Source organism: Pteropus alecto, unplaced genomic scaffold (genome assembly GCF_000325575.1).
Source record: "Pteropus alecto unplaced genomic scaffold, ASM32557v1 scaffold53, whole genome shotgun sequence".
Lineage (NCBI taxonomy): Eukaryota > Metazoa > Chordata > Mammalia > Chiroptera > Pteropodidae > Pteropus > Pteropus alecto.
Genome location: NW_006434366.1, coordinates 5,266,565 through 5,283,332, shown reverse-complemented (window position 1 = coordinate 5,283,332; position 16,768 = coordinate 5,266,565). Strand labels below are relative to the sequence as shown.

Below are 16,768 nucleotides of genomic sequence, written 5' to 3'. Positions count from 1 at the left end.
CTCCGAGCCCCAGCCCGTTGCCACCGCATCGCGCAGGGCCTCTCTGCCTCAGCACGACTGACAGTTTAGGGGGGCGACTGTCGTGGGGTCCGTCCTGCACATTGTCGAGACTTTAGTAACATCCCTGGCCTCTTCCCGCTCGATGACACGTGCTCTCTCTGTCCCAGCTGGTTAGTGGGAAGGTCGCCGAGCACCTCCCAGGCCAAGTGCCTTCGGGGCGGAGGCCCTGGCTTGGCCGGTCTCGCAGTGTCCTTGCCTTGCGGCCCCCGTGGAGGGCAGGACCGAGAGGGGGAGAGGAAGCCCGGGCCTCGGCCGCTGTGTCTTCGTTTTGCCCGGGAGGGGCTGGCCGGGCTGCAGTGGGTCCCAGAGTCCTCTGCACGGCAGTCGCAGGGTCCGAGGCCGAGACCGGGCTGCAGTGGGTCCCAGAGTCCTCTGCACGGCAGAGGTCCACACAGCTGACAGAGTCAACTCGCAGGGTCCGAGGCCGAGACTGGCACTGGCCTGCAAGCTGCGAGTCCAGCCAGGAGGTGTGTAGGTCCGAAGGCCCTCGTAATACCGAGGTGGCGGCGTCATAAGTGGGGAGCGATGGGATCTCAGATCCGAGTGGCCGTGAAGCTGTCACTCTCTGGGCGACATCACGAACCGGCTCGGCGCCCACACCGACGGCTTCCTCGCAGGAAGGGAATCATTTTCCTCGGGTTAGGTCTCTGCCGCTGAGCTAACGTGACCTTGATTTACCTCCAGAGAGCCAGTCGCATTAACCCTGGAGCCCCGCACAGGGTTTGCGGTAAAGCACACTCCTTCTGGAATGTCCCGAAGGGGGCTTTATGCACCAAATCTGAGCACTATGCTTCAGGTGCTTCATTCCACTTATGTATTTTCCACCTCAAGACAAACACGCTGCCTGTTTGGGGTCCGTTCCTCAGAGCTCACAGAGGCCCCTCCACGCCATTCCCGGTCCCTGTCACTCGAGACACCGCCCCCCCCCCAAATAAAAACGACATCCGGATCATGGGCATAATTGCATGTGTCTTTTGTATTTCTATCTTAAACGTTCAGTATAAGACAGACGGCTGTACAAGATGTCAAAACACGATCGGGCTCTGGGGGAAACAGGATTCGTTGGCTGCTTGAGGGAGCAGCAGATAGAGTCCTCAGCCGCTCGCCGCGGACCTGCTGTGCTGAGAGTTACGAAAATCTTGGAGGACGCAGGTGTGTGAAGCTGCAGACGACGCGTCGGGAAGGACGGGTCACGTTTCTGCCGGGACGGCCCCACCGCATTGTTTCAGGGACACGCACCACCGTCATTAATAACAGATAAATGTCATGGGCGGTGGGGAAATATTTAAAAATTCAACGGTTTCCACTTAAGTGGCTCATGAATTATACATTTAATTAAGAAAAGCCAAATGGGAAGGATTTCACACGTTTAATTTGCAGGGTATCTTTTTCTTTCCCCATTAAAAATACCCAAATTAGGCACCCAGGAGCTGGCGATGACATGGCACGGAGGAAGGCCGCGGCGCGGACTGTTCTGGGGACAGGCGTCCGTGTCAGGAAGGAAGCTCGCGACAGCACCGGCCAGCCGCCCGGGGCGGGGCAGGAAAGGGCCCCTGGATTCTCTGTCCCGCCGCCCGTTCACCGGGACGACAAGAGCGAGGGCTGGACGGCACCCCGACCCTCCTTCGCAGGCATCCCAGCGTCTCCGGCCCGAGGCGCCCGGTCCTCCAGGCTCCCTCGCCGCCCCCTAGGCAGGTGTCCAAGGGGCGCCCCGCCCCCCGTCAGGACCCACGCTTGCCTTTGCTCCTTCATGCAGAGGACCCTGAGGTTCGCTCTTGATGCCGGGGACTGTCAGCGCGGAGATGGCCCGGTGCCAGCGTCCCTGGAGGCTGTCAGGACGCCAGTTCCCGGAGCAGCGGTGGGGCCCGGGGTGGGGGGCGCGTCGGGCCACGGCCTCCTGCGGTGTGACGCGCACTCGGCTCCAAACCCCGCTCTCGGGCGGCCGCTCCGCAGAGAGGAATTACTTTTTATAGGGTTCACAATGCGTTCTGTCCCTGCTAATAAAGCTATAAACACGGGAGTGACTTCGAATGACAGATTAACCTTTAGTTCTAGAAGATTCTGCGGGAATTGAACTTGGGGCAGGAGCGTTGATGGGGACGGAACAGGGGCGGGGAACAGCTGTCCCGATGTCACAGGCTGGGACGTGCAGGCAGCTCGGGGTTTGCGAGAGCTCTGCGGTGGGGACTCCATGCAAACCTGCGGAGCGGGCGGTGGTGGCAGAGGACGAGCAGAGGGTTTGGCATCTCGGTGGCCCAGGCTGAGGTCCGGCCCCGTCCGCGTGTCCGTGATATCGCTGTGGGAAATGGCCTTTGCGCCCCGGCTCCAGGCCCCTCCCGTGCGTAACGGGCCGGCCAGCGGCCACCAGGCGGCCTCACCGCACGGATCGCTGGGGTGATGGAGCAGGTGTGACCTGAACGCGCTTTCTGATTTCCGCGTTGTCCTTTATGGAACCTTTTCTCCTGCTGGACCCCGTTCTTCCAGCAGCCGCTGAAAGCTCGGCTGTCGAAGGATACACCACGTAGCGGAACAGAGCAAAACGCTTTCGCAGGGAAAGAACTCGCCGGGGGAGGGAGGGGCGTGAGATCATAGGGTAAAGGAAATGAAGATTTGGGGGGACCGGGTGGCACCCTGTCATTCTCGTTGAGTGAAGGGGGTGACCTGGGCTTTTAGGGAGGGGAGCCTGGTCCTCTCCCCAAACAGCTGTCGAATAAACACCCCGAAGCTGAGACACGGCCTTGGAAATTTGCTCGCGATCCTGTCGGCTCCACAGGAGGCTCAAAGGCCGAGGCGTCACTAACAGGAGACTCTGAGCTGCATCTTCCCTCCTCTTTATACTGAAGAAAAACATCCTACCAGCGGGCTCTCTGGTTTCCAGCAAAAACTCTGAGCCTCTCTTTGGCGGAGATGAGCAACTGGCTTAGAAGTGAGGCAGCGAAGGACATTGGCGACGAGGCGGAGACCTCCCGAAATGACGGGGACCTCAGCGGGGCCGGCGAAGGAAGACGAAGGTCTGACACCCGGGAACAGCGCAGGAGCATCAAAGCGCATTTCCAAAAATGAAACAAGAAGCGAGCCGCGCGTGTGGATGCTCGATCCCAAAGCGTGACTCTTAGGGGGCCCCAAGGGACGCTGCGGGTGGGGAAGACCACCCAGAAACGTAGCTCCGACTGCCCATCGACTGCAAAAATGAACCTTTTTCGACATCTCAAGCAAAGCTCATCCATCCTCTGCTTGGTCACGTCTCGTGATGGACAGCGCGTTACCTCGTAAACCAGCCGCTGCTCTAGCTCCGACGTGCGGACCTGCCTTCGGGTGCTAAGGGTGTTCTGTCACCCCCACCGGCCGCAGTTACTGCTGTTGCGTTCTGGGCCTCGCGGGCAGGACGACCGTAGCATTTACCGTCCAAACGGGGATATGTTTGAATATAAGAGAATATTACAGTCCCCCACGCGGAGAAGGGCCCCGTCTCGTCTACACATGGGTCAGCAGGGCACAGTCCCCTCAGCTGAGAGGGAATCCAGTAAGGGACTGCATTTCCTTTCTGTCTTCCAGGTTTATCTTACGCGTGGACCTTCAACGATAACCCTTTGCACGTCCAAGAGGACAGCAGGCGGTTTGTGTCTCAAGAGACGGGGAACTTGTACATCGCCAAGGTGGAGCCGTCAGACGTGGGCAACTACACCTGCTTCGTCACGAACCGGGAAGCCCAGAGGAGCGTCCGGGGGCCGCCCACGCCCTTGCTGCAGCGTCCCGACGGTAAGACGCTGGCTTGTCTGTCTAGGGGACAGGCTCTCGGGGCCTGGGGAGGTCGGCGGAGCCTTGGGCTTCCCTCTGCTTCAGGGGGAGACACATCGTCTCTGAGTTGAGCTCAGCTCACAAATGTGATGAAAATCAGGTCTTATCAAAAATGATAACAGAAAATTCTGTGATTCGCCCCAACGGGCCAGAATGCATGATTCTGGATCTCTACGGTGCTGTGTCTTCTCTGCGGTGGGACAGACCGTCTCGTCAATGCCGAGGGAGTACTTTGTGGAAACTGGTGTTCGTCTGGGGGGCAGGCGTGTGTGTGCGCACGTGTAGGCGCTGCCGAGTTGATTCATTGAATCGATGTGTTTTCAATGATCGTGTGACGCAGCTTCTCTTTAATGCCTCTTTCTTTCCCGCATTTGTCTTTTTTTGTTCACCTTTTGTTTACCTGACTGGAGAAATGGGGGGCGGGGGGAATGACCTCCGAAGAAAGGAAAGCAAGCCAGCGTTGATGACGAGCATCGCAGAGATTCATAGTCATGATATTGCTCCAGGAAGCGTATGTCAGACGGGTCTCTGACGAGTTCTGAAGCTCGTCAAGTCATAGCTGGTGCAAGATCGAGAGAACAGAAAACCCCAGGAGAGTCACTGAAGTAGGCAAATCCTCCAGTCGACTCTGTAATTAAATATTCACAGTGAGAAATGGAAAGATGGAAAGTCTGCTCATGCATTTTTAGGATCCGATTCTGGACTTGAAATGGGATGCCTCGCAGTTTTCCTCCCTCTGCGGAGTTTAAGAAAAGACGATGAGGCTAAGAATGGCCAGTGGAGTCGCTGGCTTGCGAGCCGTCACGCGCAGAGAGTTCTCCTTTTTCTGTTTATCCGTCCACCTTTTTCTGTTTATTCTTAGTTCCGGCCCCTCCCCGTCCCGACTCCTTTACGTCTCCGTCCCTTCTACCCCCTTCAACACGTTTCCATTAACAGCAGACGCGATGTTTAGAAAGTGAAACTTCTCCCCAAAACAGTCACTCAGAAAGTACCAGACATCAGGAACATGGAAAATAAACCACCGACTTAGGTGAATAACGCGGTGCTCTCCGCCCGCTCCCCAGAGCCCGTGTGAGCGCCCGGAAGGGTCGAGGTCTTAAAAATGAGGTTTTCCTATTATGTATGTGTTTTGCAACTTTTGCCTTTCGTGCAATTGTACCAGCCACCAATAACCATTTATTACTCCAGTGTTTGGTGTTTAAGTAAAGAGACGATCGAAAGTTTGAATAATCTCAACTCGTCATTGGTTACATTCATCAGACTAAGGAGGCCAGTCTCGAGACGCAGCCCTGCCTGTCGCAACTCCTCGGGCACAGAGCTTATTTAAAACACCGTAGGCTGCTGTCCGTTCTTGCCTTAGCCACACCCGCAGTTCCTTACTGGAAATTTTAAAACTGAAAACAAGCATTTTTTTTTTTTATAAGTGCACAGTAACCTGATTTAGTGGCAAAACCTCAAGAAAATGACAGGAATATTTTTGTGTTTACGTATCCCAACTGGTGTGATTATTTCATGGATTTTGTTGCAGATACACTGAGATTTTGAGTTGAGAGATGCCGTGTCAGACCTCAGATGGCGTTAACCAAAACTTCTTTATTCCCCAACCGATCTGACCCCATGAGTTCCAAGAAGGGTCCCAGATCTGGGTGTCTTTAGAGAGTAACCTCTGTGTCAGCTCAGAAGCATTTTAGAATCTATGTGTATGGGTGACACTCATTCTTCTTAAGACGCTCATGTGGGGCATAGGGAAATTGGGGGTGCCTCTTTGCTGGCGCTTCGATACATTCTAGATATTTATTTTTCGGGGTAGAGGGGAAGTGATGGATTCCTTAAATGACATCATGACGTTCCCTTGCTCTCTGTCGCTCATTAAAGTATTATGTAAAATATTAACGGAAGGATGAAATAATCAGATTTTGGTTAACGAAACGTTTGCTTCACAGAAAACTTCTGCTCTCCAGAAATGCTGCCAGCTCTTTTGATATTTAACAGGTGTGATGGGGGAGTATGAGCCAAAGATTGAAGTGCGTTTTCCTGACACTATACAAGCCGCAAAGGATTCATCTGTAAAACTGGAATGCTTTGCCCTTGGAAAGTAAGGTTGTTTCGTTTTGTTTTGTTTTGTTTCCTGGTGTTTTAATTAAAAAAAAAAACAAAAAACAAAAAAAACCCTTTTTGTTATTCAAACATTGCTCTAAGGTAAATTACCAAATAGATTTCAAATGCCGGGCGAAAGTGAAACTTTCTGATGAGAATTTGAACAAACGTGCCTAATACTCTGAAAATGATCCGGGCTGCGATTCTCCCCTAACTGTCTGGTGTCCCCTCGAGTTTGAGCGTAACGAGGCCCATTCAGGCAGCACCCGGCAAAAGGGTAAGTGAGCCCGTGTCAGGCGGTGGGCGGGCAAGCCACTGCGCCCGATGTGCCCTGCCCGCCACCACGCCCGCCAGCGTGCCCTGCGACCAGACGGGCATCGCCTGCAGGGTGGCCCGGCTTAATTAATCAGCGGTGATTGTAAGTGAAAACCCTGCACCGCTGGTTTCTAAAATAAGACTAATTGAAGGTCATTGTCCACGGTGGGTAATTAGAATTGAGCCCAGCTGGCCCCGGCGGTGAGGTGTTCTGTTCCACTCAGAAACGTGTTTATCGCCGTCAGGTTTGGAATGCTTCGAAGTCCGCCGAACATCTATCTATACTTCTTGCATATGATATTTAGACATCTCTTTATCTTTGGGGAATAGGCACAATTTATTTTTATGCCTGTGAACACCAGTCCCCAAATAACGAGACAGACAGACTAGATCTGCCTTTTTTAAACACGGATGTGCGTGTGAGTTACCTGGGCACGTGGTTGAATTGAGATTCTGTGGGTCTGCACTGAGATATGACTTCATTTCCAGCCAGCTTCCACGTGAGAGTGATTCTTATTGTCTGTAGAACACACTTTGAATAGCGAGAGACTTGACTCTCACCAGCAGATTTGAGGGATACCTTTAAATCCGGAGTCTGTTCCAACGCAGTCATCGCATTGAGAAACGGTGATTGACAGTCCAGTCTGTGGGAGACAGCCCTGAAAGTCTCCATCTTGTTTTTATAGAAACTTTGTGCACCCCAAGTAATGCTGGTTACGAAGTCTCATAGGTTCCGTTCTATGCATGAAATTTTGTCGATCTTTAAAATAACTTTTTCAAGTTATTCATTTTTCATGTATTAAAAAGTTCGTTTTTTATTTTCATACAGTACCGGTCCCATAATATTTGTCCAATAATTATTGATCGATTAAATTATTCATAAGAAGGTGACAAACAGGGACTTTATGTCACAGTTTTCATTTGTTTGCCTGCCTTTTAGATATGATGGACTTTGACCTTTTCCAGGCTTTCTCGGAAATTTTACAAAAAGAAAATGTGTGTCAGCAAAATACTTTGAGAGTTAGATGATTTATTTAAAAAGAAAACCAATGAAAGCTATCTGAAAAGAATATCAATAGCCTTTTCTACCATATTTGGCATCAGAAAGTATGGATTCCTGAAAATTTAAAAATACTTACGTAATAAATAACTAAAAATTATTGAGACTGGTTTTCAAGACTCTTACATAAATAAATTTCATTTGTTAAGCATGTAAAACTAAGAATTTATGATATATATAATCTATTACATATATTATATATATAATCTTCATAATGACAAGAGGAATGTCATATTTTTATTATTTATGACAAAATCGAGGCTCAGCTTGGATGAATAACCTGTTCCATAGCACAGGTATGAGGAAGGTGAGGGCACTCAAACTAGTCTCCTCGGATTCTAAATTCTAACCAGGAACTGTAAATGGATCAGGAAAATGCTCTCAGGTCAGTGGAGGCAGATGCAGTACGCGTTCTTCTCAAGAGCTGTCTGACCTTCAGCAAACACGCTTTCTAACCTCCGTGAATTTCCAAATTCTCATCCGAAAGGAGTTTGTTTTGAAGATTAGAGTGGAAAATACATGTAAAAAACAGCACTGGGCTCAGCATCCGGGCAGTAAATGTTCACTGAACTCTCCTGAACCCAAAACGCCAGCTCTGATCTCTTTCTGTGGAACCAGTGTTCGCGTCAGTGGGATGGTCAAACCAGAAGTCACTGTCTCACAGAGACTGAGTTCTCTCGTCTCTTGAGCCCGTGACTTTTTTCTCAGCTGCAGTACAGATGACGGCACAGGACAGAAAGTCAGCAAGCAGGGTCTGTCTAAAGTAGAAAAGGGGCGAGAACTTAGTTGATCAATATATTCTTTGAATTGCTCGCGTATCAAATTTCTTAATTTTATTTATTTCTAAGTTTATTTCTAGAAAAATGCAAACCTATGGAAATATGAAAAGAGTTATATCTGGACAACCACATACCCCTCATCTGACTGACAGAGTATAAATCCTCTCCACATTCCTATCTCTCATGGAAATATGAAAAGAGTTATATCTGGACAACCACGTACCCCCTCATCTGACTGAGTATAAATCTTCTCCACATTCCTCTCTCTCCACACACACACTCACACACTCACACATTCACACACACACACTCACACACACACTCACACACTCACACACACTCTAACACTCACACACTCACACACACTCACACACACTCTCACACTCACACACACTCACACACACACTCACACATACACACATGATTAAAACCGATGGGTGAAAAGTAATAACTTAGTCTGCACTTTGGGGAGCGTAGTTATACCACTCAAGACGTAGACCCACACCCCTTTTTAGTCCAGCCTGCTATGAAAGTGAGGGGTGGAAGGAGGGAAAAAGGCGGAGTCAGGAAATTGTGGCCGGCCCGTGCGGAGCTCAGCGTTTGAGCTCATCCTTTGGATCCAGTCATGGTACGTGCCGTGAGAGTCCATTGGACGTGTGTGGAAGAAGCGGATTCACCATTCAAACCAGGCAAGTGAAGCTACAGACTACGTGAAGTAAATCGTTGAGACTTCTCAAATGGAGAATTTAGGAATAAATAAAACCATCTTTCATTTTATTTATTAGCTTTGTGGTGATGGAAACGATCACCATATTAAAAGCTGGCAACCAATAAAAATGAATACAATGACAGTTATCGTCTAAAAATGTGTGGGAGCACCTACACATCCTGCTAAAACTGGGGTTAGCAATATCTGATACAGGAAGATTTAGTTAATATCCTCTCAAAATGGTAAATTTTATATGTATGGACAAAAAAATTAGCTGATAAATTATATGTCCACTGTTAAGTTTATACATAAAAAAAACTTTTGCACATGATGTAAATTAAAGAAGAAGATGAAAATGATGAGAATTACTTAACTGAACTTCATAGACAATTGTCAAAAACATCATTGATTTAATGGAATATACACCATAACATTTCATCTGATAAAATCACTGTTGAGATTATGTTTATTAAATTAAGTCATTCGCATGGACGTGGAATTCCTCGAGGTTAAAACGAAGCCTCCCAAGCATCCTCTGGGGCAAAGCGACCGTGCCAAGACGCTCTGTGTAGGAGACATGTTTCACGTCTGGATTGTCGATACTTTGCTTATTTCTTCAAATGAACAAAACGTCTATGAAAAGGCTTTGCATACTTTGGAAGGTAATACGAATATGAGCTACTACCAAAGAGAGTGTTTACGTACGCTTGCCAGTAGTTTTTAGAAAACAAATTGCATTATTGTCGAAACATTGCGAAGATACTTCAAATGCTTTTTAGTCCATTATCAAAGTCAACAGCTACCCGATACTATACCAACTTTTCTAAATTTGCAAAATTAACAAAAATAAAACAACACACGCCCTACAAAATTAATGATGTGGTGGGCGTAATTAACCATCTGAATATAAGAAAATCAAAAGTCTTGCTTTTTAAATTATGCATTTGTAAGAGTAGTTTTATTGTGAAATGTTTTTATAAACTCTGTTGAATGATAAAGCTGAAAATGACAAATCTTCAAGCCAGTCTCCAAGAAATTGAAAGACACTAACCTTTAACACACGTGCATACACACACGCACACGCACACACGCGCGCGCGCGCACACACACACACACATACACACACACACACACACATGCACACACACTCCCCGGAGGAGGACTGAATGCTTTTCATGAACATTTCAAAGCAATATTGTGTTCTGGAGGGAGCTAGACTTTGAATTCAAAGAATCAGGGTTTAAATCCTAAGTTCCTTTGTCAATGGCTGGGAGACTGTGACCTGTTTCTTATCTGTAAAACAAAGGCCAAAATTAGATGGATAATATAGAAGATAGGTAGATGATAGATAGATCATAGATAGATCATAGACAGATGATAGTTAATGGATGATGATAAATGATAGATCATAGATAGATCATAGATGATAGTTTAGATAGATAGATAGATAGATAGATAGATAGATAGATAGATAGATGATAGGATAGATAGATGATAGATACATAATAGAAGATAGATGATACATAGATACATAGATGATAGATAGATAGATAGATAGATAGATAGATAGATAGATGATAGATAGGATAGATAGATGATAGATACATAATAGAAGATAGATGACACATAGATAGATAGATAGATAGATAGATAGATAGATAGATAGATAGATAGATAGATAAATGGTAGATGATAGAGTAGGATTTTTATAAGGACCAGGAATACTAGTCAACGTACCTACTCACCCACCAGAATGTCTGGCCCTTAATAGTCAACAAATAGTAACCAGTGTATCCATCATGGTCATTGCTGAAGCTGGTTTGGCTGAGGGGGTGAAAAGAAACACCAGCCAGAGACCAGGGGTCTCCGCGTTGATTTCACGCTAGCAGTCCCCGAGGACCTGCTCGGAAGCGCGGGTCACTGCTGTCCCCTTCCTCACTCATCTGGCAGATCGAACACCGGTTATTCATTAGCTCAGCAAATATGCACCGACTACTCATTCAATCATTAATTCTTTCATTCCAGAGAGAGGGGGAGAGAGGTTCGTTCAGATCTTCTGTCCACTTACTGGGGGTGTTTGTTTTCTTATTGTTGAGTCGTGAGTTCTTTGTGCACTTTGGATACAAGTCAAATATGTATTTTGTAAATATTTTCTCCCAGCCTGTGGCTAGTGTCTTCATTCCCCTAACAGGGTCTTACGCAGAGCGCAGGGTTTCAATTTTACTGATATATAACATCATTTTGTCTTTAGCAGATTATGCTTTCAGTATGTTATCTAAAACCTCACTGCCAAATCCAAGCCTACCTAGATTTTCTCCTGTTATCTTTGAGAGATTTTATAGTCTTATGTCTTACGTTTTGCTCGATGGCCCATTTTGAGTTAATTTTGGGGAGAGAAGTAACGTTTGTGTCTAGGCTCCTTTCATCGCATATGGAGGTCCAATGATCCCGCGTTTGTTGAAAGGACCGCCTTTTTCCCGTCATATCTCCTTTGTTCCTTTGTCAAAGCCACATGGGCCGCATTCGTGCAGTCAGCTGTGCTGCTCTACCCATCTGTGTGTCTGTTCTCTGCCGAGACCGCGTCGTCCTCATCACTGCGGCTTACGGCAGGTCCTAACGTTGGGCGATGTCAGGGCTCCAGCTCTGTTCTTCAGTGTCGTGTCGGCTCTTTCGTGTGTTCGCTTTTCCACGTGTGCCTTAGAACCGGTTTGTCTCTAACCCACCCTGGCCTGCTGACGGCGACGGCACCCAGTCTGCCGCGAACATGCTGGGAAGCACTGACAATACCGAGTTTTCCGTTCCATGAACAAGGAACATTTCTCCATTTATTTAGATCTGCTCTTGTTGTTTTCAGGCTAGTTTTATGGTTTTCCACACAACGATTCTGTACGTATTATTTTAGAGTTAAACCTAAACTTTTCAATTCGGGGTGCTAATGTAAACAGTATTATATTTTAAATTGTATTTTAATGGTCTAATTCAAATTCCATCTGTTCATTGCTGGTATAAAGGAAAATAATTTATTTTGTTCTATTAACCTTCTACCTTGTAAACTTGCTATAATAGTTCATTAATTCTGGACTTACTTTTTGTCAGTTCTTTGAGATTTTTTACGTTGTCATCTGTGAACAAAGAGTTTTGTTTCTCACCTCCAATCTATATGCCTTTTACTTCCCTTTCATTGTATTATTTTCTTAGCTGAGATTTCTAACGGTACGCTGAATATGAGTGGTGAGAGGTGACATCCTTGCCTTTTTCCTGATCTTAAGGTGAAAGCATCCAGTTTCTCACCATCGAGCACGATGTCAGCTCGATATTTTTTGTACACATTCTTCATCATGTCCAAGAAATTCCCTCTTTTCCTAGTTTGTTTTGAGTGTCCCTTGTGATCGGTGTCAAATTTTTCCAAATGCTATTTCTCTACCAATTGAAATGATCGCGTGATTTTTCTTCTGTCGAGTAGTAGATTAACACAAATTAATTTGCAAATCTTAAACCAGTCTTGCATACCTGGAATAAAGGCCATTTGATCGTGCCGTATAAATCTCTTTAAACATCGCTGGATTCACTTTGCTAACATCGTTGAGGACGTTTCCTTCTGCGTTAAGGGGAGATGTTGGTCTGTCGTCTTTCTTTCTTGAAACTTCTCTATCTCAGGTTCGTATTAGGGAAACGTTGGCTTCACAGAAGGAATTAGAATGGTTTTCTCTGCTTCTATTTTCTAAGAGAGATTATAGATAATTATTTTTATCGTACATGTTTGGGAAATTTATCGGTGTATCTACGTGGGCCTGGTGCTCTCTGTTAATTATCGATTACATTTCTTTAATAGTTATAGGTCTATTCAGATGATACATTTCTCCTTGTGAGGATTTTGGTAACTTGCATCTTTCCAGGAATTGGTTAATTTCATCTATCGTCCTTTTAAAGTCGAGTTCAGTAGCAATGGCTCATTTTTTATTTCCGATATTAGTTATTTGTGTCTTCCATCTCTTTTTCTTGGTTAGTTCAGCCTAGAGACTTAGCGGTTTTATTGATCTTTTCGAAGAACCGGCGTTTGCTTTTGTTGATTTTTCTCTGCTGGTTTCCTGTTTTCAAGTACAAATACTTCAGCCGAATGACTCCGGCGTGAGCAGTGGAGCAAGCGTGTAGTCAAGATGGAAGAAGAGGGACCAAGCCACAGAGCGGGGGTGCGCGGACGGTCACGCGTCCTCCTGGCGGAGCATCCCCCGTCGGGGGAGGGACCCATGAAGGCGTAAGGACTGAGAACGTGGCTTCCGCGGAGCAAAACTGAGCAGGACCCGAGCTCTGCGGCCGAATTTGAAATGAAAGCTCACGGGGTGGGCGAGGGGGCGGTGAGAGATCCGCTGAGCTTTGCTCACCGCAGAATAAAACAAAACACCGCAGAAAATGCTCGGTGAGGTCTGTCTCTTCGTGTATTAGTGCAAAAGTCAAACACATTCGTTTAAGAAGATGAAAAAGTGCAGGCAGGCCAAAAGAAGAAAATGGAATTACCTCCACTCTTACTTTCTCCCCCAGAGTGCGCCTGCTCTTCGTATTTTGATGTATATATTCTTCAACTCTAAATTCTATTTCAAAACAATTATCCCATTACAAAGCATATTCTTTTGTAAAATATATTTTTTTACATCTTTAAAATATGTGCCATGAGTGTGTCTACAGGTCGTCTGAAGGGTCTTCTGCGCCCTCTTAATAATGACAGTGGGCGCTGAACTCTATTTCCGCCAGCCTCCGACTGGGGGACACTTAACTTTCCTTGTGGTGTGCTGTGTTTCCATGTGTCATTGTCCCGGATGATGGTGCAATGAACTTCCTCACGGCCCCACTTTGCCCACGTCCGCCTGAACTTCTCAACGTGTTTCGAGAAAATGGGACTGTGGTGTAGACGCTAACGCTTCTGAGACATGGTGCCGAGGCCCCCTCCAGACCCTCGGAGCCCAGGGACCCAGCCTCCCAGTGGCCCCTTCTGATCCTAGAGACGCACTCTGGATCCAACATCAAACGTTCCTTTCGATTCTTTTCCAAACCAGAGCTTGGATTTTTACAGCGCTGCTTCTAAAATTAAACTAATTTAGAGGCTCAGAAATCATCCAAGAAGAATATACGTGCTTCTGGAAGCAGCTGCTCATCCTTCCCGCCCTGTCTGTCACCGCCTGTCTCGGGAGACCCACGGCTCTTAGGTTTTAAGTAACTGGCAGTTGCAGGAGAGGAAGGCTTCAGAGCCAAGTCGGAACCGAGCCGGGGGGAAGGCGTCCCGTGCTGCTCTCTCCAGGCGACCTCGGAACCCGTCCCTCGAAAAGTTTTTGGAACTGGGAGGCGTCTCAACATGTTCTTTTAAAAAAATCTATGATTTCACCTTCTAGCCCTTGGAAGAAATGAACTCTACCCAGGGTCGTAAAACACATTAGCTCATTTGATGAAAAATGTATTTCTAAGCACACGCCACACGCCCGATAAGGTGGCTGTCAGTTTGTAGCTGGTCACTTCATGCGAAGGATGATGGCTTAGAGCTCAGCCTCTGTGGAAAGACAGTGTGTGGTTCAAGTCCTTCTTTCTTAATTTCCATGTGATATTGGGCACGTGTCCGAAAGCAGCCTCGTCCCAAAGCGGACTGACAAGGTTCCGGTGTGTCACAGCAGCGTTACATGGGTTCGGTGACTCACTTAGCTCAGTGCCTGGCCTACAATATGTGCTTGGTAATGCGTTGGATATATTAGTAATAGAACGATTAAATGTTAATATATCGTGGTCGGTATCTGCTTATTTCTTTACATATGAACGTTCGTGGCTGTGAGCTGAGCTGAGGTCGAGCCCTATAAATTCGAAGGTACATAAATTTCCAGAAACTCACCTACCTTGACCAAATTGTCATTATTTCTACTATAGAGCGGCACAGGACTCGTGGTGGGAGAGAAACTTATTTATGGTTAGTATTGAGCCAGATCTGGCTCAGCCACGGCCTCCGGGAAGTTCTCAGACTCTAGCTTGCCTCCAGGGGACCTCAAGATTACGCACGAGCTGTCAATTAACTGCAGGGTGCAGGACCCCACTCAGCCCGACCGCATGGCTCCAGGGCCGTGAGCGCGCGCTTACTCCACTCCAGAAAAATGTTTGGCCGGTCAAACCTTCCAGTCCCCGCATGAGAATCACGGCCATAAGGCAAAGTAGTAAGCCTTATTTGGGGTTTAAACTTTATATTGCAAAATGTTTTCTCCTTGGTGTGTCTTCGTTTGATGCTCTCAAGAAGACTTTCACGTGCCCGTCGCTGTCTCCAGCTGAAGGCAAAGCGGGAGCCAGGCTCAGACGCATCAGGCAGTTTGCACTCGGTCACCCCGGATCTGCCCGTGTCCCTCCACCCTGCGTGCAGGTGTCACTCTGCCTCCGTGGTCATCACGAACAAACCATTGGTGGCTTTTCAGTCGGCTGCAGCAGCTGCAGTGTCAAACAGCAGACGGGGACCTGTGTGCCCACAGACTTCTCCTGAGAGAAACCTGGGCGCAATGGCCAGCGGGCCAGGCCAGGAGCCCGGCCGCGTTTACGTCACTTGGAAAACACGTGTCCTCTCTCTGCCCCTGACAGCAAGATCGCCTTTCTCAGAACTCATGGATTTGTCTGTGCTGCGTCCCCACAGGACGGTCTTCCGTTGCAGGCCCTTCATGTGACAATTTCGACCTGGGGACATGAGAGCCGCCAGCCGAACGGCCTGAAGGTCTGGTGACAGCCCCTTCTGCCGGCCCTGTGCCTCCACCTCACTCTCGGATGAAACGTGCCTGACGAAATGAGGTTCAAGTTAAAAATCATCCCAGCATAAGCGTCTTAGGAAACTGGTTCTCTGTACCAGCTTCCAGTTAAAAACTTAGTATGGCCTGGATTTAAGCTGTGGATAATGAAGTTCAAAAAATCCAGGGGAGAAATATAAGCTTTCTCAAATAGCACTAGTAATGAAAATTCTATTTATGGCCTCGAAGTGTAGAATTGAAACACAGTTCCTACTAGTGTGTGGAGAGTTTAATTTAACTTCCAATTAAGGGTGAACCAGGCCAGATGGTTAACAAATGTATTCTCTGTCTTCAGATAAAATGCATAGGATGCTCGCTCAGGAGAGCGTGTGGCGGCAGAGAAGGCGGCTCGTCCGCCTTTACGGCGATGCTTATTTAAGAAGCACGGAGCGGAGGGGTGGAGGCAGACGGACAGAAGGAACTTGGCCTTCATTGCCTGGTGGTATTTCGCAGCCGTGAGGGGCTCCCTTTGGAGCCCAGGGTTCGTGGAAGCCGCGTCTGTGGCCCGAGGAAGCCTTGGGCGATGGACAAGAGTCACTCTCGTTCGCTTGTCCCGACTGAGATCTGCATCCAAGTTCTATTTCTACATCATATTTGAGAAGATTAAGAAAAAGCATGTGTGCGTTGGTGGGGGGCGGGGCGCGGAGGCGGGGCGTGTCGCCGAAGGGGAAACGTGGCCAGAGGCGGCTGAACTGTCCTGAGGCGGTCGGCGCTGTTCCCTCTGACTGACCTTCCGACGGCGCGGTGTCGGGACGGCCCGGGATGGCCACTCTGCAGGCCGTGTGCAGCCACCGACGCTCCGTGTGCTCTCTGCGTGCTAACGTGTTAACTCCGTGTTTTCTTTCTTTATTTTTATTTTATTTTACTTTTTAGGCGAGGCAACCCTTGGTCGACCTCACAGATTGCAAGGGCCTTGTCAGCTCACGATCCCTTATTTGTTTATGTCTTACGCCTCCAGCACCTGCTCTTCCTGGGCGGTCTCCCATCCAGGGACTCACCAGGCCCGACCCTGCTCAGCTTCCGAGGTCAGACGGGATCGGGCACGTTCAGGGTGGCGTGGCCGCAGACTAACTCTGCGTGTTAACTGGACCCCTTCCTTTAAGCGAAAATGAACTGTCAGCACACGCTGCCTCTGCCGCCCTCCGCGTGG

At 47.9% G+C, this 16,768-nt stretch overlaps 1 protein-coding gene and 1 pseudogene across 1 annotated transcript in view; one reads left to right on the top strand and one right to left on the bottom strand.

The window, feature by feature from the left end:
- Positions 1 to 16,768, top strand: part of CNTN6 (contactin 6) — a 124,130-nt gene that overhangs the window by 37,219 nt on the left and 70,143 nt on the right. Inside the window, exons 5-6 of the mRNA XM_006909199.1 lie at positions 3,616 to 3,819; positions 5,851 to 5,953. Coding sequence (XP_006909261.1) covers positions 3,616 to 3,819; positions 5,851 to 5,953 — 307 coding nt within the window. The remainder of the gene's footprint in view (positions 1 to 3,615; positions 3,820 to 5,850; positions 5,954 to 16,768) is intronic.
- Positions 16,568 to 16,686, bottom strand: LOC112477608 (annotated as a pseudogene).